The sequence below is a fragment of the Thermobia domestica genome, chromosome 10 (assembly GCF_964235325.1).
Source record: "Thermobia domestica chromosome 10, izTheDome1.hap1.1, whole genome shotgun sequence".
Lineage (NCBI taxonomy): Eukaryota > Metazoa > Arthropoda > Insecta > Zygentoma > Lepismatidae > Thermobia > Thermobia domestica.
Window position 1 is genome coordinate 17,472,449 of NC_137463.1, and position 24,928 is coordinate 17,497,376.

Sequence of the window (24,928 nt, forward strand, 5' to 3'; positions counted from 1 at the left end):
AATGCTTCGTGTGAAATATTTTACGTATGGGGCAGAAACAGACATTAGGGATAAACGATGAAGCAAGACTGGAAGCTTTCGAAATGGAGAGTGGAGAAGAATGGAGAAAATTAGCAGGTTCGAGAGGAAAACGAAAAAAAAAAAAAGGTGTTAGAAATAGTAGGGAGAAGCGAACAATTTTACATGTAATTGGAAAGAGATGGGTTGGGGCCTTTGCTTCGAAGAAACAATCATGAGGAACATGCTAGGAAGTTTGGTGGCAGGAAAGAGATGGAGCGAAGGAGGCTATAGTTGATGGACAATATCAAAACAGAAAAAAAAAAAAAAAAAAAAACTTTGTGAAGACAACAGCGGAATCAATGTTCTTGTCAAGCGCTGCCATAAATACATTGCACTATAAAGGAAATGGAGAGGGAGGAGGCTCTTGAAAAATAGTGATGTAAATATTTTGTTGCCTGTAATAAGCATTTTGTAGAAACATATTCCCACTTATTTATTGAATGAGCCTTGTATAATTTCTTCACTGCTTCAGCTAAATATCGTCAGCTTTGATCAGTTAAAATCTGCAGTTTCAAATCTACATTGTCTACTTCTCCCTTAAATACATTTTTAAAAATAAATAAATAAAAAAAGTTACCGTGAACAAGGCTGATCATCTTCAGAATTACTGAAGAAATTACACATGCAAAGGATATAGCTTGGTAAAACTTACTAAATATTTCTGCATCCTCAATGAAGTAATGACGAATTGATTACCGGTAAATATCTATTTTAATCATGCAATTTTATACTAGACTGAAACAAAAAACACAATTGATTATTATACATAAAAATAAGCACTAAACCTAGTGTATCTGTAAATATTTATTGCAATATGATTTCTATAACATTCTTTCTTCTTAAATACAAAACTCAAAAGTAAATCTTACTGAATGAGGAACTGGCTTGGTGACTTCTGGCACATTTGGTATTCTTGAGGGCTCGTCTCGATTCACTCTATTCTTCTTCTCTGTAAAGGAGAAACATTTTGTTAAAATATGGCATATTTTTATATATATATATAGCACACACAAAAGTAACTTATTGATGCTGAAAAGTGAAACCTTTGTAATACAATACTTGGTTGTTTTTGCGTATCGCGCAAAAGTGTATATTTTTTTTCTTCTTGTAATCTTCCGTTCGGAATAGGATTTTTTTAAAAAATAAATTAATTATTGCTAATGCAATTAATTAACACTACAACTACTATAGCTAATGTATGTATAAAAGTGTATTAAATTAGGAAAGAGTGAATCTTTGCTCTACGGTTGAGATCAATATTTATCGAGCAGCTTATAGGACTAAAACCATGAGTGGTTACTTCTGATGGTTTAGCATAACCCATTCAATTTTTAATATGCTTCAATATCAAATTATCTATTAAATACATTCTATCTGCTTTGAAATTATAGCAGTCCTAAAATCTGAGCGTCACCAATGTTTGTAATTCAGAAATGTTGTGTTTTTCGAATCATGCTTATTAGAACTTATCTAAAAATTATGGTCTCCCTAAAGTTTTCTCCACATTCTGAACCTTTCTAAACAGATATATATATATATATATATATATATATACACCAGAAAACAGAAAAAAACAATCATCAAAAAATACACTATACGCTCTTTTGCTAAATGCCTTATTAGATAGGAGAAAATAGGAAGAAAAATTAAATAGAAAGAACGTAATTGTACCAGCATATTGGAGAGGAGTGCAAGATCACGTGAAAAGTGTAGTAAAGGCTGAAGGTAGAGAAAATTTAGTGACGAAAGGTAAGTCTATTGGAACAAATGGAAAGTTAAGATTGTAGGATAGTGAAGAAATTACAAATAACAATAATAGGAGGTAATGCAGAATGCAGAATGCAATGTAGAAAAAAAGTGAAAACAGAACAGGAATATGGGAAATTGAGAAAAAAAAAAACTACTAAGATAAAGGTTTAAGACCACACAACGGTTCGCGAATGAAACTGTAATATGTTTTCCCATTCCTTTCAGAGGAGAATGGAAGTCTTTGAAGGATTTTATGAATACTTACGCCATAGATGAGGTCAAATCTACTACTGTGGAGATCTGCGTGTTTTGAAAGACATCGAAGGGGAATTTGGCTGCTGTAGAAGTATCAGTGATTACTGATGGAGTGAAAGAGGAGTTTGAATTTCACTGCCTTGGAAGGCTGAACAGAGGATGCATTTAAGCACATATATTAGAAGAATCGTAACTACAAATATGGTGAAAAGTGTAGTGATGGTGTTAGGTCAAACGGGTATCAAATATGGAACAAGTTCTGCATCTAAGATTCAGCCACTTCTTCGACGCACGAGCGGAGTCTCTCAAGACACCACTTTTTGTAATGAGTATGTGGAGATTGGAGGACCTTCAATAAACGACTTAACGATTGTAAGGTAATTAGATAAAGTATTTTTGATTTCAAGTGGTGCTAAGTACGGATTTGGCCTGGGTTACTCAGCCTGAGGGTCGCGATTAGAGTTAACAAAGATATATGTAGAAGTATCGGTCTGTTATTCCTATTTCCACATAAGGCTTACACATATTCAACTACAATGAGCACGTACAATAATCAAAACTTTGAAATCTTTTAGTTTAACGTCCCACGATTATACTCCTTATGGTAAAGGAAACGGATAATGAAGGCAAGTGAATGATGATATAAGAATTGATGAAATGAAAATATAGGAAGAAACGGGAGTACCCTGAGAAAACCCACGGACACGTTGTTGTCCATCAAAAACTTACTTGGCCAGGGACTGAACCAGGGACCCGACGCACCAGAGGTAAGTGCTCTACCACTGAGCCACCGTGCCCCTTAGCAATAATTAAAAAGCTTATTATAGACTAGATTACTTACGGGGGCTCGATGCAAAGAGGACGTGACAAAAGGGGTTAATGATTCGAAGTAAGTTGAGGAAGCCTGAGTTAAACAATATGATTCATTAGTTTTAATAGTGAATCGAAGTTGGGATAATATTAGGTAAGGAAGTTCAGAGTAGATTTTATTTTATTTATTTTTAATATAAGGAGAGGAAGGATATGCACAACTAAATTGTTTGTTAATAAGGCTGAGAAAGTGCTGACCAGATTTTCTGGTAGTTGTTGAGGGACGATGTGGTAGAAGAGATACGAGTTTACCGAATGACAAAGGCACAAAGAATGGAATGTCCGGTGAGGGTGCAAGCTTTTCAGTTAGAGGTATTTTGGATACTGTTTGTGGATTTGATATGTTAGTATAGATATGTCCATCCTCAAGACAGTCGTCTAAGTGATGATGAAAAAAAAAGTGTCTACTGTTATAGAAGGACCCGATGAACTGACTAGGTAGTTGTTAAGGAACTGTACGAACAGTTCGAGTGTTACTTGGGAGTAGGTCCAAATTAGGAAATATTTCATCTATTAATCGAAGACAGAGGAAAGGTTATGTGTCGACAAGTAGAGTATTCGTTGCTCAACAAGTCCTATAAATAAGTTGGCGTATGAGGGATCATGGTGTTGCCCATGGGAATCCCCCTCATTTGAAGACAATGGATATTTACAACTGAGCAAGTTCTATTAGGAATTGTGTACTGAGCTTTTAAGTTCGGGCCACATGTTTTTGAACTTCAAAGGTGCTGGGTCCATGAATAAGCAGTATATTGGTGTATAATAAAGTTGTCTACGGGGACTAAGATGGTATTAGGAAATAAGAGGTTCTGCGATTAAGTGAATAATGTATACGAAATGATCTGCGTTTCTGCGATAATGATGACAAACACTGCAGGTTGCATTCGATTTTATCTTCCGCCAGTAAATTTACTGTACTTTCAGCCTAGCTACCTGCATTCTAATGTAGCGTCCGCTTGGACCCTTTACGACCATTTCTCTTCGTTCCTACTCCCCTCCCATGATAATCAAGTACTTAACAAAAGGCACTACAGTGTATTTTCAGTGTGGGTTTTTTCACTATTTTTTAGCAATTCATTTTTATACAGGGTGTTTCAAACCAACACCGACAACGTTTGGAATATGATTACTCACACCAAGATAAGACGAAAAGTATAGACCAACCTGGGTGCACAAATGCTTAATTTCGGAGTTATAGGTTACCGAAAACATGAAAACAATTAACTTTAAAGGTCCATAGCTCCAATATTATGTGGCCTACCGTAGTTGAGTTAAGACTTCACTGAGGAACTAGTATGTGCGATATCCAATGCGGTACTTCCGCAACAATTTTTATAGAGGTAGTTACTGAGTACTTTAAATTATGTGCCCATAGCCAAAATCCCTCTATAAAAATTGTTGCGTGAGTATCGCAGGATTCTGAAACATGCATTTTTGGTTAGCGCATATATTAGTTTCTAAGTGAAGTATTTACCTGACTACAGTAGGTACCATAGTATTGGAGCAATGGACCTTCACAGTTCACTTTTTCATGTTTTCGGCAGCCTATAACTCCGAAAGGAAGCATTTGTGCACCTAGGTTGGTCTATACTTTGTCTTATCTTGGAGGTTAGGCATCATCTCCCAAACGCTGTCGGTGTTGTATTGAAACAAGACGTAAGTTCTGTTGTTTCTTAATTATCTATAACGTCACACATATAAAGTCTACACAAATCAGTGAAGTAAATGGCAGTGAAACAAAAGCCCATTCGAACTAACGAAGTAATGAGAACAAACAAAGTATACACTCTCTATACCTTCGAAATTACTAAAAGCTCGATCCTTCTATAATATTAAGTCTCTGCCATATATCTACTATTTTCGCAGTGAAGAATTTATCAAATAATCCAAGTTTTAAGTTTTTAAAGAGATACTTAAAATGCATGGGATTTTCAAGTTTCACATTAATCACATATCAATGAAGCTAATCACCGCTGGTTATACAGGGTTTCTACTAATATTTCAAACTGAAATTCCGTGACTTTTCTGCGACCTTTTTCTTTACAAAAACATAAAATTTCGCAACATTCTCAAGAGCAAATTTGGGTGCGAATTAGGCCGAATTTTCTGTATGCTATAAAAGCGTGCTTTGCTTGCGATTTGGTAGCGTCCGAAGCCGGCCACAAGACACTTTTGGTGGTGAATTTTGACGTTTTATAAACATAATTTTCCAGTCTGTATTTATATTTGTACAGATTAAAAAAAAAGACGCAAAAGTTAAATTTCGTGACTTTTTCTTGATTTTCATGACCGTTTTCTGATTTCATGACTTTCGGAACCGATAGAAGACAAATTCAATTCTCAAGTTGACTGAGAACTTCAACTCTTTTCTTGAGAAATTTAAAGGTTAGGTACAATATTTCTTTCAATTCGAAGACGTCTCTCACGCCCAAAACAGGAAACTTTTTTCATTACACACTTTTGAAACGGTCAAAGTGATAAGTCATTAGGTGAAGTCATATTATCTATGTCTTGAGACCACGGACCACAAGTATGTGATATTGATTAATTACAAGTGTCTGAGACAGCAACTTGTTGCTAAGGTTACAAGATGCTATCAAGGGAATGAAAGAAAGAAAGAAAAAGAAAATTGCAATTAAAAGAAGTTACTGCTAGTTGAAAATGCACCAACGCATTATGCTGCTGCAGAAACAAGTATTTGCTGTTATGGCTATAAACCTTTACCGAACTCACCATACTCATTCCACTTTTTTTTTAATTTATAAACAATTTATGGAAAAGAAGTTTCCACGACATGGTGAGTGGTAAGTTATTACTAAAGAGAAAAACTGGTATGTCGTCTAATCTGCAAACTCCAACGAAGATGGCATTAAAAGACTATCATAATTATGAGAAGTGGAGCTACGGGAGGAGTCACTGGACGAAATCTTGGGTCCTTAACACATCCATTGTAACCAAAATAACAACTTTATTGCCTCTCTTCGTAAAATTCGCCTTTCAACTATCCTAAGGACTAATAATAACGCATTGTACGTGAGTCGTTCAATATATGTTTCCCTAAGCTGTAAAGAAAAATAAATAAGAATAAAAAAGTACTTTTTAAGATACATTTGTAAACTATACACGCATCTGTAGGTGCGTCCTTCATCTCTCCACATAATCCTCATTGAGATCAAGGCATTTGTCTTACCGTTACACCAATTTGTTCAATCCCTTTGAAAATAATCAGGGTTCTGGCTATTTTGCATTCGTCTTATATTCCGCTTCACTTCTTTATTACCAGTTGACAGGAGACCAGGTCGCTTATGTCAAACCTGAATTCTTCTTCAGGAAAACACAATTCGACATAAGCGATCTGGTCTCCTCTTCTTGACAATAACGCCTACCTCCGCGCAAAGATACAACATTGAAAAATTAGGAAGAGAACGGCTCCCTCACACACCATAATCCTAATTTGGCGCCGATTTACTTCTATCTTTTTCCGGTATTAAAGTCTACATTGCAAGGTGAACGTTTCGAAACAGATGAAGAAGTGAAGCGGAATGTGAGGAGAGTGCTAAATAGCCAGAGCTTTTTTTTTATTATTATTTTATATATATATATATATATATATATATATATATATATATATATATATATATATATATATATATTATTTTTTATTTTTTAAAGGGTTTGGACATATTTGTGCAACGGTGATAGAAATGTCTCAATCTCAATGGGATTGAGGAGACGTGAAGAAGAACCCACCTAAACATGTATAATTTACAAGTGTATGTTACAAAATAAATATTTTACAGCATAGAGAAATTTACATATTGAACGAGCCACGATTCTGAGTGAGTATGACAAAGGGGAGAAAAATCACAGTGATAGTTTAGTCTGGGTGTTAGAACAAAAAGTATTATTCTTTACTTCCACTTGATACCAAAAAGCGGAGTAACATGCTACATTATCATTCTATAATGTAGCAAGTATCAAAGGTGAGAAATATGTACTGAATAAGTTCTATAGTTGTCAAGGAGTGCTCTTGCCTAATATACAAATTAAGAGTGACGTGCACCTAGATAATCTAAATATACAAAATTATTCGTTCAAGATTACTCAGGCTTATTCATCACCAAATATGATCGTAACATCTGTTGCTAATTTGAACAATACATAAAACAATTAAAAATAAAGGAAAAAGTCCAGTCTGCACATGCAACAACAACACATCAATCCATTATATACATGCATCACTACACTTACCCTCTAAGCTATTGTCACCACTATTTGTCTCAAAATCGTCAAGAGATTCTGAACTCTCTGTTGTGGAACTCTCGTCATCCTCTACTGCGGCGTGCAAGAAAACAGGAGATGTAAAAACATTCCCAATCACACCACTCGCTAAGTTCACTTAACAACATTTTAGTATCACACGAAATTTTCTCGTGAAACACAACAGCAGCACCGAGATTAATTTCCCCCAGGCATTTGATTTTTTTTTTCCGATAAATCAATTGAAGCACTCAAAGCACGTTAACACGATAGCATGAATAAACCATCAGATACTGGGTAATATTAATAAAATAATTCGAAACTTTCTTCACTGTACGCAATGAAACTTCAATTACATGCGTATCAATTCGTTCCCCGATATTAAGCATCGTGAACATAGTTCATTTCAAATCTACGGTATGCTCACAGATTTTGTGCATCTAAAACACCAGTTGAGAATGCTCCAAGAGCATTGCCAGAGCAAACTTAAAAAGAATTAATTTTTCTTATTAACTTCTACAGGTTTTATACCAATTGTTCTACGTACTGTATTATTGTACTCATTAAACAATTCTTGAAATATATCTATCCATTTATATTTTCCTTGAGTACTAAATTTTTTCCATATGTTTTGTTTAAAGAGTTCTGTTGAAACGTTCTACAATATGTTCTTTTACATGCTCAAAACTGAAAAATTCGCAAAATATCATCTCTTTATGACTTACGGTTCCCCGAGGTATGGCTCCTTAAATCTCCCAAAATCAAAACTTCTTTGGCCAATATCTGGGAAATGGTGGTCAGTTGGCCAGTGGACACCGGTTACTATTTTGGTACCAAAATGATCACCATTCTTTTAAGTATTGATCAACATCAATATGATCTCTCTATGGTTTATGGTTCCCGAGATATGGCTCCTTAAATCTCCCGAAATCGGAACATTTTTGGCCAATATCTCAGGAACGATAAGAGTGACGCGAAAAATTTGCATTTTATGCACATCACATTTTCACACTTCTCCTAACTATTCGTAGTAACTATCCCCCCCTCGCCCTGCAGGTGATCCCAGGCTCGCATACAATGGTAGCTGAATTTGAAAGTCATCGCTAGTGGAAGTGTCACCATTGATCTCAGCGACCGCGAAAAGTATGGAGTTGACACTAATATCGGTTATTTTGGATTATTTTTACGTATCCCTACATCCCCCCTCCCGAGACCCCATGGTTCGAATTAATAATAATAATCCAAAATGCTCTAGGGCCTGGACCAAGGTACTTGTGACTCTTTGGTAACTCTCGGTCCACTCGTCTGGTCCCCAGGCCGCACACAGACAAACAAACTCTATTTTATTTATATTAGATTGAGAGTTCATAAATATCTGGTATGTATATATAGATGGATCGGTCGTTCTGCCGCCGAAACAATCGTCCTCTGCTGGCAAATCACAAACGAAGCCTCCGAAGTTCATCTGCCAAGCCAATCGGAGCACTCGGAACGTGGAAATATTCTTTAGTAAAGTAATTGAGTTTTTCGGACATTCTGTACTTTTCACTGAACAATGCATATCAGAAGTTCATGGACAAGCAATTTCTGCAATTTTGCTATAATTTCCTTACGATTGCTTGTACTATTTTCTACATATTAGAAGATCACATTGAACTTTAGCTAATAACTTTGTGCCAAAAAGAAAGCAAGAAGCAATTAGTTTCCTGTGGTGTACCAGAACCAAAATTCTTAAATATAGGACAAGTGCTTTACCACGACATAGTACGAACAGATTCAGAAGTTCAAAAAGAGACCTAACAAGGGTTAAATATCTTTCACTAACAACGACATTGGAAAGTATGTGCCATGACTTAGATGAGGCGACAAAGTCTGGTGAACTCCCCGGGAATCAACCAAGATTTCAAATGTATAGATTATCCGTAATAAATCTGGCTTCCTGACGTATTCTCATCGAAGCACCTGCTGGGTTCCAAACCACCTTAAGAAGAGCAACAAGCACAATCATATTCAAGCAATTTAGAAACTGAGTTTCAAGGTATTGGAACATCGTACACATACTCATCATCTCGTTCCCTCAGATTACAATCTCCTGAGTACATTACGGCTGCTGTAAAAGCTCGTTAATTGCCTTACATCATGGGCATGACACGGTGTATACACTGCATGGAACCAACTTTTCACTTCAATAATATGCACAAGGTTTGTGGAATACCGCAAAAAGAGTACTGCCCAAGAAAGAAGATTGAAAAATAGTGTTGCTGTATGTTTTCTACTGCTGTCCAACTAAATTATAATTATTAACTCACAATGGTAATGATATCACAACTGAAATGAAAAGGTTTCAAGAAAACTACTTTACTACACTTTTCTTAGTATGCTGTATTGTATAATTTTAATATTTTTTTTCCAAGCATGAAACTATTCTGTTGAACACAATGACATTCTTTAGACACCATTTAAAGAATAGATCCATTCTTATGCCAATAACTTGTGGAACAGATTGTTATTCAAGTATAGTTTTTAGTGATGCACTTACAGAATTCGATCCCCAAGTCAAAGGAAACTGTACCCAAATTGGTTGGCGGGTGAATGAAATCTACTTCTTAGCAACTTCATATCCCAGTAGAGTTCGCAGTTTCTCCAGAACCGTTCTCTAAAATAGCCCAATTCTTCAACCAATTCAAAGCTACAAATAATGTAGTTCAAGAAATGTGTTCAAGCTGCTACACTACGCATAAAACTATCCATTTTGTTAAGATTTACAACAGCACCTTTATTATAGAGTAGAACGCGAAAAGACTAGATATTTGACGCTGACACTAGAGCTTTGGATGTCTACGTTCTGAGCCCCTACCTTGTATCATTTTTTGTGATTAATTGACGTGTAGTGACGTATTTGATAGCAACAATGTCGCAACTATCGTGCTATATGAAGCAGTCTCTGCAGTTTGTCACAATGGTTGAAGCATTGGATAAAGCTGAAGCAGACATCAGTCGGCGAAACTTTGCTGTCGGATGGATAATATGTTTTAACTTGTGTCGAACTAGCGCTATGAACAAAGACACCAAAACCGGAACTAAGGCAACCGTCTTGATGATCTCATTCAAACACTCCAAAAAGAAAGTACTTAAGCCAAAACAGTCAACGGGTGCAGCAGAAACATGATCACTGTAGTAAGTGGCGACTGTGTTCGAATGAGAATGAATCTCTCATAGAACGAAAATGTAACTCTGGACCAAACTTTTGCTTCTATATAGCTTTTGCTTCTACCGAATTGAGGGCAACATTCTTGCTGTTTCGCCGATTGATGTACACAAGATATGACCCATAAATCTTCAGACAACTGTAATAAAACTCAGATTAATTCTAATATGAACATGGTTTATGTTTATTCTTAAAAATATTATTCCTTGATCGATGCACTTGTTTACACGTTCCTCCTACTTCTACATGGCCTGTAGAAAAAGAAATTTTTGGGGTATTGTGAAGCTTCTTTGTCAAGGTGCTCTGAATGTCTTCCACTGATTGAAAATGGTGGCAAATTTCAATTTCGGCAAGAGAAAGTAATTGGCATTAGCAAGATTTAGTTAGAAGAATAGTCTCCACTGCATTGTCCACTTTAACACAAAATTTAATTGCTACTCTCTGCTCAAACATGGCTGTAATCACAAGACGAAAACTTTTCACTTGCAAACCACGTTTATGTTCACAGACTATTGAACGAAAATAGTTGAAACCTAGTCACGCATTACACAAAGTATTGGGCTAAGTAGTTACGACGTCATCCCCTAGATGGCACGCATATTACAAAAAAAAAAAAAAGTTAATTTAATGCCTGCGAAGCTGATGAAGAAGCTTTGCAACCTCTCAAAAAACTGCTTATCTATTGGCCACGAAGAAGCTAAAAGAACGTAAAAACGAGTGTATCGATCACTGAGAATGCATTTTGAAAAATAAAAATAATTTATGTTCATATCAGAATTTACCCGCGATTTATTATAACTGTCAAGACTTATAGGTCGCAATTTGTATATAGATAGATGGTGGCTAAAAATATTATCAAAAATTAACTGGGGAGTCCTCTTTAACACAAATAACACTAAGAGCATCAACTCAAATGCTTTTGCCTGGTTCGAACTGACCAACATCAAGAACATGTCCGCCTGGTAAAAATATCTCGGTTCTGCTGTACACGGGTGTTAGTAAATTTCTCTTACAAACTACATTCATGCAATATGTACAAAATGCAAGCAATTCTATAGCAAATAGGAATAAGGTGCTAATGGAATTGTATATTACAGTACTAAGTACATAAAAAAAAAAAGTTCACCATGCTTTTCTTTTTCCTTACATTCCGCAATGTCATCTAAATCTATCGACATTTCTACCAACACCATCTATTAAACCTCGTGGCATACTGATGGCACTGAGACTTTATGAATTACAATTCTCAATTTACGAATACTTGTAATATTTTGACCGCCGTTTATATCATCTTTCGAATGAGGCAAACATTTTAAACATAATTTATGGAAACTTATCACAGTCACTGATTGAAATACTAGAAATACTGACTGACATTCGATTGAAATATTCGAGATATTTTTTCTTAAAATTTATACATAATTTTTCATTCACTTACTTTAAATGTATCCTTATTGGTGTTGCTCTTATTCAATGTCCTATTAGCATCAATAAATGGTTATCCAATTTCCTACATACTGCTTAATGCTTTACGGATCTATTTAAATTTCGTCAATTGCTTACACGACGAAAGTACTCTATACAAAAATGTGTCACAATATTTTGGGAACAGATTCCTCACACCAAAATAAGAACAGAAAAAAAATCATATGCAGGGTGTCTACTGGAATACCAGAAAGTAAATTCATGACTTTTTCATGACTTTTCATGACCTTTTTGTTCAAATTTTCATGACCATGGCGATAAAAATTTACCATTAGTAATAATAAACCCCTACCATCAGTGGTGCATCGGTTAAGATGATCACATTATGTTCTTATTTGTCTAATGTACACTCATGTCCAAAATGATTGTCGCATATCTATAAATATCTTCTTGTAAGAATATAATTTGATAATGATCTTGCGGGATATTTTTAAAACTGATACTATGTGTATAAGCGGGAAATGTATACTGTGGTAAATTTCATAGGAAAAGAATTAAAAATACGAAAATTAGAATGAGTAAAACAAAATGTTGCTAAATGAACAAGAAGGTTTTATTTTCGTTTTATTGTTCTTATTTACTGCTCTTTTGACATGAAATCTTCTACATTCATGTCTTTGCCGATTATACACATATTAACATTATAAGAAATACCGGGAGAATTCGTTATCAAATTATATTCCTACAACAACGTATTTATAGACATGCGACAATAAGTTTGAACATGAGTGTACATAATGTCGATTAGCTGATAAAACTAATTTTAAAATGCAAGAGCAATTTAAAAGGCAGTAAACAAATTTTTAATTGCGGTTCAAGTATGGGTTTAAGGCTTACCAGGTTCTATAGACTTAAAAAAATCTTGTGAACAGTCCCGTTACATTCAGCTAGGTTTTTTATCTGCATTTTATGTACTCTGAATTCTAAATTTATAATTTTCGTTTACAAGAAAAGACTGATTACGTAAATATAAAATTCTTTTCCATCGTGTCATATTTGAAATTAGCGTACTTAAACATACTGATAAGACGTACTGACTTTGTTCATAATGGAACCTTCATCCTGGATGGGGTCTGATGCCTTCTTTCTTCTCTTTATTCAAGGGTACTTTTACAAATATTTTTTCTCACAGTCTGCATACTACTATCACATCAAAACTTTTAAAAAAGTGAACACAAAAATGGACATCTTGATTGAATATCACAAGTTTAACTTCTTTTTCAATGAGTTAATTTGAACATCAATTCCATCAAGTTCTGAAGTTACTGAGTCACTGAGAGCTTTTCGTTTCAGTTCCAAACATTTTAAGTCTTTCAACATGGTGCGTTTTGCTTTCTCTTGTTCTTCGTAGGTGTCTTTTTGCCTTTTGAGGACTTCTCGCCTTCGTGACGATGCATTTCGCACAGATAGTATCAAAGGCTTTGTGATTGCAACGGCCTTCACACCACCTGCTGCTTGGATTCCACCATACACTGACCGCTGAGCAATGAGAGAGTCTTCTGCCAGATTCTCTACAAGGCATTCCTTGTTGACAGAGAAGCACCTTTCTACTGCAGCATTACCATGAAATAAGATCAGAAGTTCCTTGAAGAATTTCAGTGTAGCTGGTTCAACAAGGCTGGTTTCGGTTTATCAGCTTCATTAAGTACTGGTCAAGTTTATAATATTTCCTGGAGAAAGCTTTTAAAGCTTCTTTCACCTTGCTTTTTTTCACAGAAGCAAATGTAGTTGTTTTTTACCAGATCAGCAACTTCAGGAGCCATGTACTTCTTATCCACAAATTCTTCCAGGGTTGAATTCACATGTGAAGAACGGAGGTCCTCATTCAACATCACTTCAGGATCCAAGCAAGTTGCGCCTCTAACAAGCTTCATCTTGAGGGGGCATTTAACACTCAACTTTGTAAACATAGTAACTAAAAACGTTCTGCAGTCATTCCTGAACTGTAGTACATCAGCTTCTTTCAAATTCTTGCATGCATTTTTTGCTCCAAATCCAATATCAATATCACGGGCCAACTTCAAATTACTTTCTTTGGAGATGTCTAGTTTCATTAACTAGTTTCATTGGAGGACTTGTCATTTCTGCCATCACATTTTCCCTCACAAAACGACCAGCCACCTTTCGCAACAAGGAAAAGATTTCCTGGTACATGAATGGTAGCAGACAGTCATTAGATTGAAACAGTGTCAGAAATGGTTCCAGCATAACGGACACAGACAGTAAAAAATTTAGCTTCGCACTAAGGAGTTTATCTTTCAGGAACTCTTGCACCTTTCCAAAGTTCTTTGATACAGCTGGACTTTTTTTTCTACGCTTTCTACATACTTTTTTAATGCACCAAGAACTTCAATGGCTCGCTGGAAAACATCAGAGTTTTGTGTCCATCTGATTACGCAGAATTTCTTCGGGAACTTTGTTGGTCCAGAATAATGAATAAAATCAGCTCTTCTGCTGGGAAAGTCCTTAAAGAGATAATAAGCTGAGCGACAAAATGTGTGCATTTCCCATCCAGTTTTTTCATGAGCAGTTTTGTATGAACCATGTACAGTGTGCAATGTACAAGTCCCTCTGTCAAGCATTTCAGGATTGTCTGGAGATAATTCATCCTTCAACATGTTCTTCATATCTATCAAAAATCAGTGGTTGACATTTGGACCATACATAGAAATTCGGATTATGTTGTTGAGAGAAAGTCCAAAATTCCCCAAAGCTATTCTAAATGCTTCACTTAAATCCACAGCCGTTGAGTGTCCAAGAAAGGCAGACGTCAAATAGCTTGTTGATACAGAATTTGCGTCACTGTTCCAATACCGAAGAACAATATCCATTTGTCCTCGCTGAGCCACTTTATTTAGACTCTCATCAAATGATACGGTGTACCATAAAGAAGTTTTAACTTCACGAACAACCAAATTCTGGAAGTAGGGACCTAAACCATAGGTTATCATGTATGATAGCTTATCTTTTTGCATATGGAATTTCTGAGCTATGGCGCTATCACTAAACATAAGTTGAGGATTATTATATTATTATATAGGTTATTATATATATAATAAAGACAAAACAAATTATAAAAGAAATTCGTTTTTAAAAAAAAATAGATCATCAAATTTAAAATCTGCAAACTCGAACGAATAATATTATTTGCATAAGTCTAAAGGCCCAAAAATACACAATTTACATTTTTTAGAAGTAAAGAAATAGCAGATCAGAAAGTTGGACAGTAAAAAGTTGTTACTATATTACAGAGACTAGAAGATGAAATGGGGAGCAGCTAGGAAGACAGTTAAGTACCAGTTAGCCAGCACTAACTGGTGGGGGAAATTCTCACAATTACTGACCTGATACAAATGTTTCAGTGCATGCAGTATGAGGTATAAAAGTATGAAGTATAAAAATATACTCTGAGATTTCAGATTTTCATGACCAGTTGGGTAAATAAAGGACTTTTTCATGGCTTTCATGACCACTAAGCAAAATATATGACTTTTTCATGACTTTCATGACCAGTAGACACCCTGATATGGACCTGTGCTTAAAAGTGGATAATTTCGGAGTTATAGGGTGCCGAAAACGTGAAATAAGTTAACTTTGAAAGTTCATAGCTCTACTACTATGGGGCTTATCGTAGTCGGGTGAAGACATCACTGAGGAACTGTTACGTGAAATATCCAAATATTCATGTTTAAGAATGCTCCAGTACTTGCACATCAATTTTTAGAGAGGTAAGTGGACAGTGACCAAGTACTCCTAAACAGCCACTCTAAAAATGATTGTGCAAGTACCGGAGGTTCTGAAAGATAAATATTTGGATAGTTCATATACTAGTTCCTCAGTGATGTCTTGATCCGACTACGATCGGTCCTATAGTAGTGGGACTATGGACCTTTTAAGTTCAATATTTCACGTTTTTGGCATGCTATAACTACGAAACTATGCATTTCCGACCAGACGTCCATATAAACTTTTTTTCTTATTTTGATGTGATGAATCTATTTTTAAAATATTGTGGCAAACTTTTTTAATACCCTGTATATCACAATATTAGTTTTCAATCAGTCAATACCACTGACTATCTGCATCGAAACCCTGTTTTATAAATTTTTAGATTTGCTGTCGATTACTGCCATAGTTTTACTTCAAACTTGATGCAAAGTCTAGGTACAAGAAGTCTGCTATTTTGTAATTTTAACTCAATTTCTTCCTTCTACTGACAAACTCTTGAAAGCAAGCTTGCTTACTGTAATCAGCAGTAAAATTAAACGAAGAGACAGAAAACTATCAGATGACCAAGTGAGCAATGAAACTGATCATATGTCCTACGACAAACTGAAACAAATAGAAATAAATGTCCTATATAAGTTCTATATCGGGTGTTCTAAAAATGGCATTCACGGACCATAGAGCATTATTCTACAAGTCAAAATAAAGCAAAATATATATATATATACAGGGTGGACCATTTTAATTAATCCACGGAAATATCTGAAAAATGATAAAACATAGAAGAAATTTTTGAAGTACACGTTATATATTGCTAAGGGGGCAAACCAATTCCGCCAAAAGTACCCCTCCCCGCCCCCCGTAAATGGGGGTAACTTTGAAATGTCAAATGGGAACATGGGTCGAGTAATACCACGTTCGAAAGGTCTTGGAAAACTAAGTAATGCTGTACCAAAAGATGTTTCATATTGTGCACCAGTTTCAAAATGGCCGCCATGATATGGTTCGGAAACTCCAGTACCCGTAGTAGTATGAAAACCATGGAAGGTAAATGAATGGAACAAAATTGAAATACGTAAATATCATAGGGCATATAGAATGATGTAATCCCTGTGGCCTCCCTGAAAGGGTCTTGTGGGCTAACTTCAAAATTTCAATGTCCGACCGGACAACGGTTCGGGCGTACGCTTGACCTACCCAATGCTGTTTGGAAGGCAGACTTCATGCATAGAGAATTGGTGCACTAAGTTAACGCGGATGGCCACAGTTACATTTTGATTAACTATTAGCATTCATGTCATATTGTGAGTTTGAAGGACGAAACTGTGTGTACGTATATCCCCGAAATGCTTTCTGAATAACCAGCACGCATTGCATAAAAGTTTCTCTTTTTTAGTCACTACAGCGTCATCCTTACAAACAAATGTTTCAACCACACCATACCTATTTGTAAGGTTAGCCTTAATTTACAAACTAAAGTAGAGTTCTCGTTTGAACTTTCACTTTACTTTCCACTCCACTCACATACAGAGCGCAGGGAGAGATTATTTTGCAGGACTTGGATTTCTCTATATACATTATGGCAATTTTACTCTAATATTTTTATCTCTGTTGTATTATTCTCAAGCCTTGGAACGCCTCCGTGGTTTTCCTATTTAATTTTCGTTATTTTCATTTATGTCTAACCGTATTCATACTATGAGCACTAGACGTTTTCTTAGACACAGTCACCATGTCTTTGCGATCATTTTGAAAACTGTGTCTCATGTCGAAAATTTTCTTACAGAAGCTGTTTGATATTAATTTGTCTATGTAACGTGATGTTACTCGCTTCAAGCTGCTATTTGAAATTTTCAAGTTGGCCCCGGATACCTTTCAGTTGGCCCTTGGAGTCACTCCGACAACACCTCTCGATGTGCCTTACGTCAGTTAGCTACTCCAGTTTTTCTTTTGTTGATTTATCTCCAATCGCTTTCATACTACGGGTACTAAACCTTTTCTCTGACACGGATACTATGTTTCGGCGGCCTTTTGAGAACACTGCCATTTCACATCAATCGTTTTCTCCTGCCATATGTTAGATTTTGCAAGATTTATCGAACGAGGTACCACTCGACTCATGTTACTATTTGAAATTTTGAAGTTAGCCCTTCAAGACCCCTTTAGGGAGGCCACTGGGATCACAGGGACCACACCGTTCGATATGCCCTATGATATTTACGTATTTCAATTTTGTTCCATTCATTTCCCTTCCATTGTTTTCACACTACGGGTACTGGAGTTTCCGCACCATATTATGGCGGCCATTTTGAAACCGGTGCACAATATGGAACATCTTTTGGTACAGCGTTACTTAGTTTTCCAAGACCTTTCGAACGAGGTATTACTCGACCCATGTTCCCATTTGACATTTCAAAGTTACCCCCCGTTACCCCCATTTAGGGGCGGCGGCGAGGGGTACTTTTGGCGGGATTGGGTTTCCCCCTTAGCAATATATAACGTGTACTTGAAACATTTCTTCTATGTTTTATCATTTTTCAGATATTTCCGTGGATTAATTAAAATGGCCCACCCTGTATATATATTTGTATGAGTTTCGAGTCTTCGTCTGGAGAGACAAATTACACTATGTAGCAACGTCGCAAATAAAGAACCATAGATCAGATCTAACAATCTATCAAATAGTTATAACGATTCTTTCCAGATGGCAGCTGAAGCCGATATTGATTGACACCAGCATCACTTATTAGTGTAACAATCGATTCACCAGCTTGTAGTATTCGTAGAGTAATGCTAATGGCTCCAAGTTAATGTGCGATGTTCCCACATTGTGAAATGCTGATTTCCCATAGCGGCTGAAGGCGGCCCCGGAGGGCATAACATCATATAATATTTTCGCTTTATTTTGGCCCGCAGAATAGTGCTCTGTGGTCCATGGACTCCATTTTTAGAACACCCGATATAGCATATTTAAAAAATATGCCACTTGTAGTTTTAAAAACAAAGAATATACTCCTACATACCGAACTGATTACTGCAGCAGACTATTACAGTTTATGCATCAATCGTCCCATAATTCCTAATTTACCATTTTAACATTCATTTTTAGTCCTACTTTCCTCCAGCCTTACTCCGTAGTATACTGGCTAGAACGAGTATCTTTGGTGTACCAAGCTCCCGGATTCAATTCCCAGTTGAGGAAGCATCGAGCACACTACGGTGGTTCAGAACTTTATTTTGAAGATCTTGTCCTATAGAGTCTTGCTGCTGATAAAGGACATGAAATACAAATCAAACAGTCTCTTTCCTGACGAAGTGTGGTCCAGATATAATACACATAGAAATATTTCGTTGTCATTTAAACGCGAGAAATAGGCACTGGTTTTTTGCAAAATTATCATCCGATAAACCTAGTCTTATCGATTCATATTTTTTTCTTTAAAAAATAAGAAAAGTCACTTTCTCTTTCTACACCTAATTCTGTACTTTCATTGTGTACCCACACCGAAAAGTACATTGCTCTTCCTACAATGTTCTCTACAGTGGTCAACCAAAGAATACACTCTGTTCAAAGACTTTATATATATAATCTTTCTTTCTTAACGGACAGAGATACACCATAACGGGACTGTTCTAAAATTTCCGAAAACCAAGTTCGGTAGTGAAGTGATGTTACGTATTTAATGAAAGCTATTTTGTTAAAGCCACAAATAATAACACTAGATGAATTACTTGTATAACATACATAAAATGTACGTTTAGTATATCAATATACAAAAAAGTTAAATGTAAATGTACTTAGTCTAAATTCTATTAAATGTATTCTCTTTGCATGAGTATGCTGTATTTATATTTTCCTAATTTCGAATTCGTAACATTGTAATTTAGTCACGATTTTGAGGTTTATTATTATTATTATTATTATTATTATTATTAAAGATTCTTTATGCAATCCATTTTGAATAAACATTTCCATTAACCATGAAAAGTTTCTACGAAATAACGAGAAAACAAAGGGAGACTCACATTTACTCGTCGCATGTCCGTTACGACCTCAGATATCTAAATCTTAATCACCACAATGCTATTACGAAGAATTTTAATATATAACGTGACGCATGTTTATGTAATTTATAACAAAATATAACTTACTAAGTTCAAATATACTTTAATTACACTAAACTGTGTCAACCATCTCGGCTGCCTTCGTTAATATAACTAAAACTTTCTTGTTAGTTTTCCCTAATTACTGAAGGCAATAGCGACTGCTGAAACAGTTTCGTACATTTGGAATACTTCGAATACATTTGGACGTAGTAAGCTATTATATTTTAAGAAGACATTACGAAGATCGCTAAAAATGAAGTATTGAAACAACACAAAAAGACCACCATTTTAGCGTGTTACTTGTGTGTTAATTCAACACCAAGAATATCGCCTTCCGAGCATATCAGAAATTCATTGGCAGTGAGAATTTGCATTGGTTTTTATTGTTTGGTATGAGCAAAGCTTTACGTAGTATATTTGGCATTTATACCAAGTAACTAATAACGTACTATGTTTTCTGTAATCGGTCACAATGATAGTTTCGCAAACTTGTGAATTTTCTGACAACAGTTACGTGAGTAGCAGTTCTGCCAATCTTCTGTTCTTACGTGCTAACATAACATAACAGACAAGAACAGGCGGCAGCACTGCTATTCATATAATTGTTGTCAAATAATTCACAGGCTTACAAAACTATTTTTGTGGCCAATTACAGAAAACATAGTACGGTATTCGTTACTTGGTATAAATGCCAAACATACTGCGTAAAGCTTTGCTCATATCAAACAATAAAAACCAACGTAAATTTTCAATGCAAGTAAATTTCTGATATGCTCGGAAGGTGATATTATTAGTGTTGAATTAACACACAAGTACCACGCCAAAGTGGTAGTCACTTTTTGTTGTTTCAACATTTCATTTTTTTGTTGTGTATTTTCCTTAATTCGGGAGTATGTAGAACCAAATCATTGAAAGAACGGTTGCAGCGACATTGACTTCTCAACGATCATCAATCTTAACACTTAGAACGGATAGTCATGATTTTATCAACTTGTCAAAACCAGTAGCCTTTTAAGATACCTAGGACTGATTTACAACTTTACTTTATCCCTACTAAATGTGTAAACACCACACACCAAAAGTATAATGCAATCATTCTGACAGTATTTCGCAAAACACACCACATACAATTATTATTTTCTTCAACGCCCATAGAAATCCAGAACTGTACAAGTTTTATTGATTAAACCGCAAATTCCACACCAAGCACAAAACATATCATTGGAACGTCATTTGTCTTACCGACTTCGCTATCCTCTGTTGCTGTGCTTACATCATCCTTCTCCGATTCAGTCTCAATCTCCAGTTTCACCCTCTTTCCTTTGTTACTTTCCTCACTGATTGTCTTGTCCAACAACTGCCTTTCCGCGGACGTATCTCGGTTTATGATGTTTGATTTATCTGTACCAGACATCCTAGTTACGGAAGACCTAAAATAACATTTTACAGGAAAAAACTGAGAACACAAATTATATCCTAAAATCTCATTATAAGAGTGGAGATAAGAGAAACAAATACAATACGGATTAAATAATTTTAATTGAATTCTCAGACGTTAGAGTCTTATGTATGTTTTAAATGAACAGTAGTTACTGTATATGAAAACTTACTCACAGGATAACAAATTGGATTCCCGCCGGAAACTGAACTCTGGCATAATATGCATCAAAGACAAACACGTTAGTCATTAACAATGCGGGACCTCCTCCTACTTTTGCAGATGTTCTACGATGTAAAATCTGTGCTAATTTTCTTTTTGTGTAAAAGAAATCACGGTTCTTTCAGAGCACAGATGCTGCCGGGTAGTAAAAAATTCTCTATTAAGGGATATGAGTAGGTAGGTATTCCTTGCTGAACACAAGAAATAACATGTTACCTATCTACATTACGCGGAGAGATTACTAACGGTGAAATTACACGTAGTAAGATTGATTAAGTAAGTATTAACTTTGTACCCTGAAAGAATATTTCTTTTGTATTATTTCGACCCTCAGTGGGGTCCTCCTAAGTAACTCGTCTTTCTGTTATTCCTTTTCTTGAATATCCATCCTCGAGAGGAACATTCTCAAAACATCAAAATGAAGAGTCTGACGAAAAACACAATTTTTGTGTGTAATTTGTAGACTTCGCACATCTTTCATCCTTGAAAAATAAATGGGAATAATCTAAAAGGTATTTTAAAAAATTGTTATAAAAGTGTGCCCCTAATAATGATAATCTATGAACAAATGTTCGAACACACACATTCTTTCAATGCAACTGCGCAAAATGAGTCCTATTGACATCAAAACATTTTCCCCACTTATCAACATATGCTTGCTGATATAAGTAAAGAGATGTGGATAAATGGGAAAATGTTTTCATGTAAATAGGACTAAATTTGTACAATAGAGTTGGAAGATCATTTGTACACAGTTTCTTATTGTTATTAGTGGTAGGTACACTTTTTGTAAATAATTTAAATAATTATGGAGTGGCGTCTATCGGGTAAAATGTCAGTGTGATAAAATATAGGTCAACAAAAAGGAATATTCGCACTAGAATACCTGAACACATTCGTACATCAAAATCTCGGAGCATGCAACAGTTGTCTGGTCTGGCAACGCATCTTCGAGATTATAACCGTAACATCGCAGATTCATGTTTAACTGAGAAAGCAAAAACAACAATGGAACGAAAAATCAAAGAATCATATTACATCCATAAAGAGAAACATATACTTAATTTAAATAGGGGAGAAATAAATGATTTGGATCAATCCTTATACTACATACTTTCACCATCTGGAAAGCAAGAGAACAGTGAACAGCAGTGAATAATGACAGGAGTGCCTATTTGTATGTGTTTAACTTTTGACAGAAGATTTGTGTTTTACATTTCTTAATCCTTTTATTTTATTTTAATTTATTTTCCTTTACACATTCTCCTTCATGTTTTTAAATCCTCTTTGAATTTTAAGTAAGATGAAGATAGAAGAAGGTTTTTCCGAAAAAAAAAACTCTCGACATTTTTATTAGCCGTTTTGCATTTTTCTTACTAAATATCATCACCACTTGCAATATTGTGAAAATTAAATAACTTTTTATACCATTTATACGCTTGCAATTCATTTTTCAACGATAGAAGCCCGCAGGTGAATATGTACGAGGTGTACCAACTTTACAAAAAAGAGATCAGTGAATTTTGGTGTTCCAAGAATGTCCCCCTCGTGTATAAATATTCAAGAAAAAGAATAGCTGCAAGAGAGAGGAGTTACTTAGGAAGACCCCGCAGAAGTCAAAATTATATAAAATAATACATATTCTTTCTGGGTACACGGTTAATGCTTATTTAATATTCTATAGCGGCCATCAGCAAACCTATTTTTTTTTTTTTTTTTTCTTGTTTCGACATGTGATATTTACTACAACTAATTGTACTCAACATCGACAGACATAAATAAATAAAAATAGATGATGCTCTGTAGCTACCTCCTATCTTAAAAGTGAACATATGAAGCAAAACTTTATTGGTATGAGAGAGACTCAATGACAACCCTAATACATTTGCTACAAATCAATATTATCTTGCAGCTGTTAAATCAGGCGTGAATGCACTATATAAGACAACGACTTCTGCTCTTTTTCATGACTAATTCCTCAGCAAGTGAAAATCACGAGTTGGGATATACGAAGAAGCTATATAAATTACCACTGATATGTCACTGAGCGACACAATCCAAATAATCACCTCTTTACAGAAAAAGTTATACTTGCCTTCTCTTTGGTGTACTTGCACCTTTCTTTTGTGCAAGCGCGTTGATATCCGCTCTGTTCTTCTGCATGCTCGCCTGTTTCATTTTCAAGTCATCAAGTATTTTTATCATGTCAGTGTCGGCAACATCAAATGCTGTCTGACCCTGAAAAATTCGGTATTTATTTCAATTCTCTCTGTGAACAAACAAACAAAAAATACAAATTTTTACACAATAACCAAGAAAAATAACAGCAACTTCTCGCGATTGTTCATATATGATTATACATTCACAGCATGTAAATCATCAAACTGACTTGGAAGCCACGAAATAAATAGAATTCACGAATTTACACATCTATGTTTCTACGAGAATACGTTACAATACACAGTTGGATCAACCTGAACAGATCTTTTTGACTCTTACTTAAAATCAGCCATGTGCAACAGCCGGCCCTCGGGCAAATCCCGGAACACTGAACTATTTCATCCGGCCCGCTTGACCTCTAATTGAAAATATACTTCCTTCATAATGTAAAACTGATGTCCATCTTGGAAAATATCATCCGCATTGGAATATCCAGTGTACCACGAAACACTGAGAGCCAGTTCAGAATACAAAGAATCAAATTCCCCACTAAACTGAAATAAATAGATTATTCCTGCTTTACTTTTAGTAAATAAATATTTTTGGTCACCGTTATAACAGTTCCTGTGATGTTAGTATACGATGAATGAGTTTCTCCACTAAATATGACCATTCGATTGTTACGGAAATGTTATACATTGTCTCAACGTCTCTGTGACTGGCCCACCCCCTGTTCCAACTTGCACATACCTGACTTAAATTCTCAAAACAATGCATCCATTATCACAATCGTCATGTACTGTGTGTCGTATTTACTTATCCCTTTGTCGACTGACTACGTAATCCTCATACCTATAATGTGACTACTTTTACATATATTTACTTCTTTTTCGCTAACTGACAAGACATCGCTTTATGAATATAATAAATCAATTTAATCACGATAAAAAACTGTACTTCAACTACAAGATTACAATTACTAAAAGACATACAGAAGCAATAGAAATAATTTCCATTAAACTAACGACAGCAAAGGAAATAATGCGAAATAAAACTTACTACATAATTTTTAATATCCATATCACAGAAATTTTCCACTAGAATCTCACATGATTCTCGCTGACCCCAATGCGCTGCAGCATGCAAAGGTGTCCAACCATCGAAGTCTTGAGCATTTATGTCTACGCCTGCTTGAATCAGCAAACTGTAATAGAGATTTTGTATTAGAATCTCTTCCTCCTGTTCATATGGAAAGGGAATGTAACGTGAGTATGAAAATTATTTACAGCAGTTAAAAGTAAAAAGTCGCACAAAGATATTTGTAAAACAGATTATAGCATATTTTAAAACATTTTTTAACATGCCATTACGCATTATTAATATCTACT

The 24,928-nt window shown here is 35.4% G+C and overlaps 1 protein-coding gene across 10 annotated transcripts in view; it reads right to left on the reverse strand.

Annotated features, from left to right (window-relative positions):
• Window positions 1–24,928, reverse strand: part of Mbs (Myosin binding subunit) — a 284,430-nt gene that overhangs the window by 156,768 nt on the left and 102,734 nt on the right. For 7 of the 10 annotated variants that reach the window (XM_081727802.1, XM_081727796.1, XM_081727793.1 and 4 more), the window contains exons 5-9: window positions 24,600–24,744; window positions 23,476–23,618; window positions 20,963–21,150; window positions 7,186–7,269; window positions 930–1,009 (exon numbers count right to left, since the gene is read on the reverse strand). In XM_081727802.1, the coding sequence (XP_081583928.1) occupies window positions 930–1,009; window positions 7,186–7,269; window positions 20,963–21,150; window positions 23,476–23,618; window positions 24,600–24,744 (640 nt within the window). The remainder of the gene's footprint in view (window positions 1–929; window positions 1,010–7,185; window positions 7,270–20,962; window positions 21,151–23,475; window positions 23,619–24,599; window positions 24,745–24,928) is intronic. The other 3 variants (XM_081727797.1, XM_081727795.1, XM_081727799.1) reach the window with 3 other exon arrangements.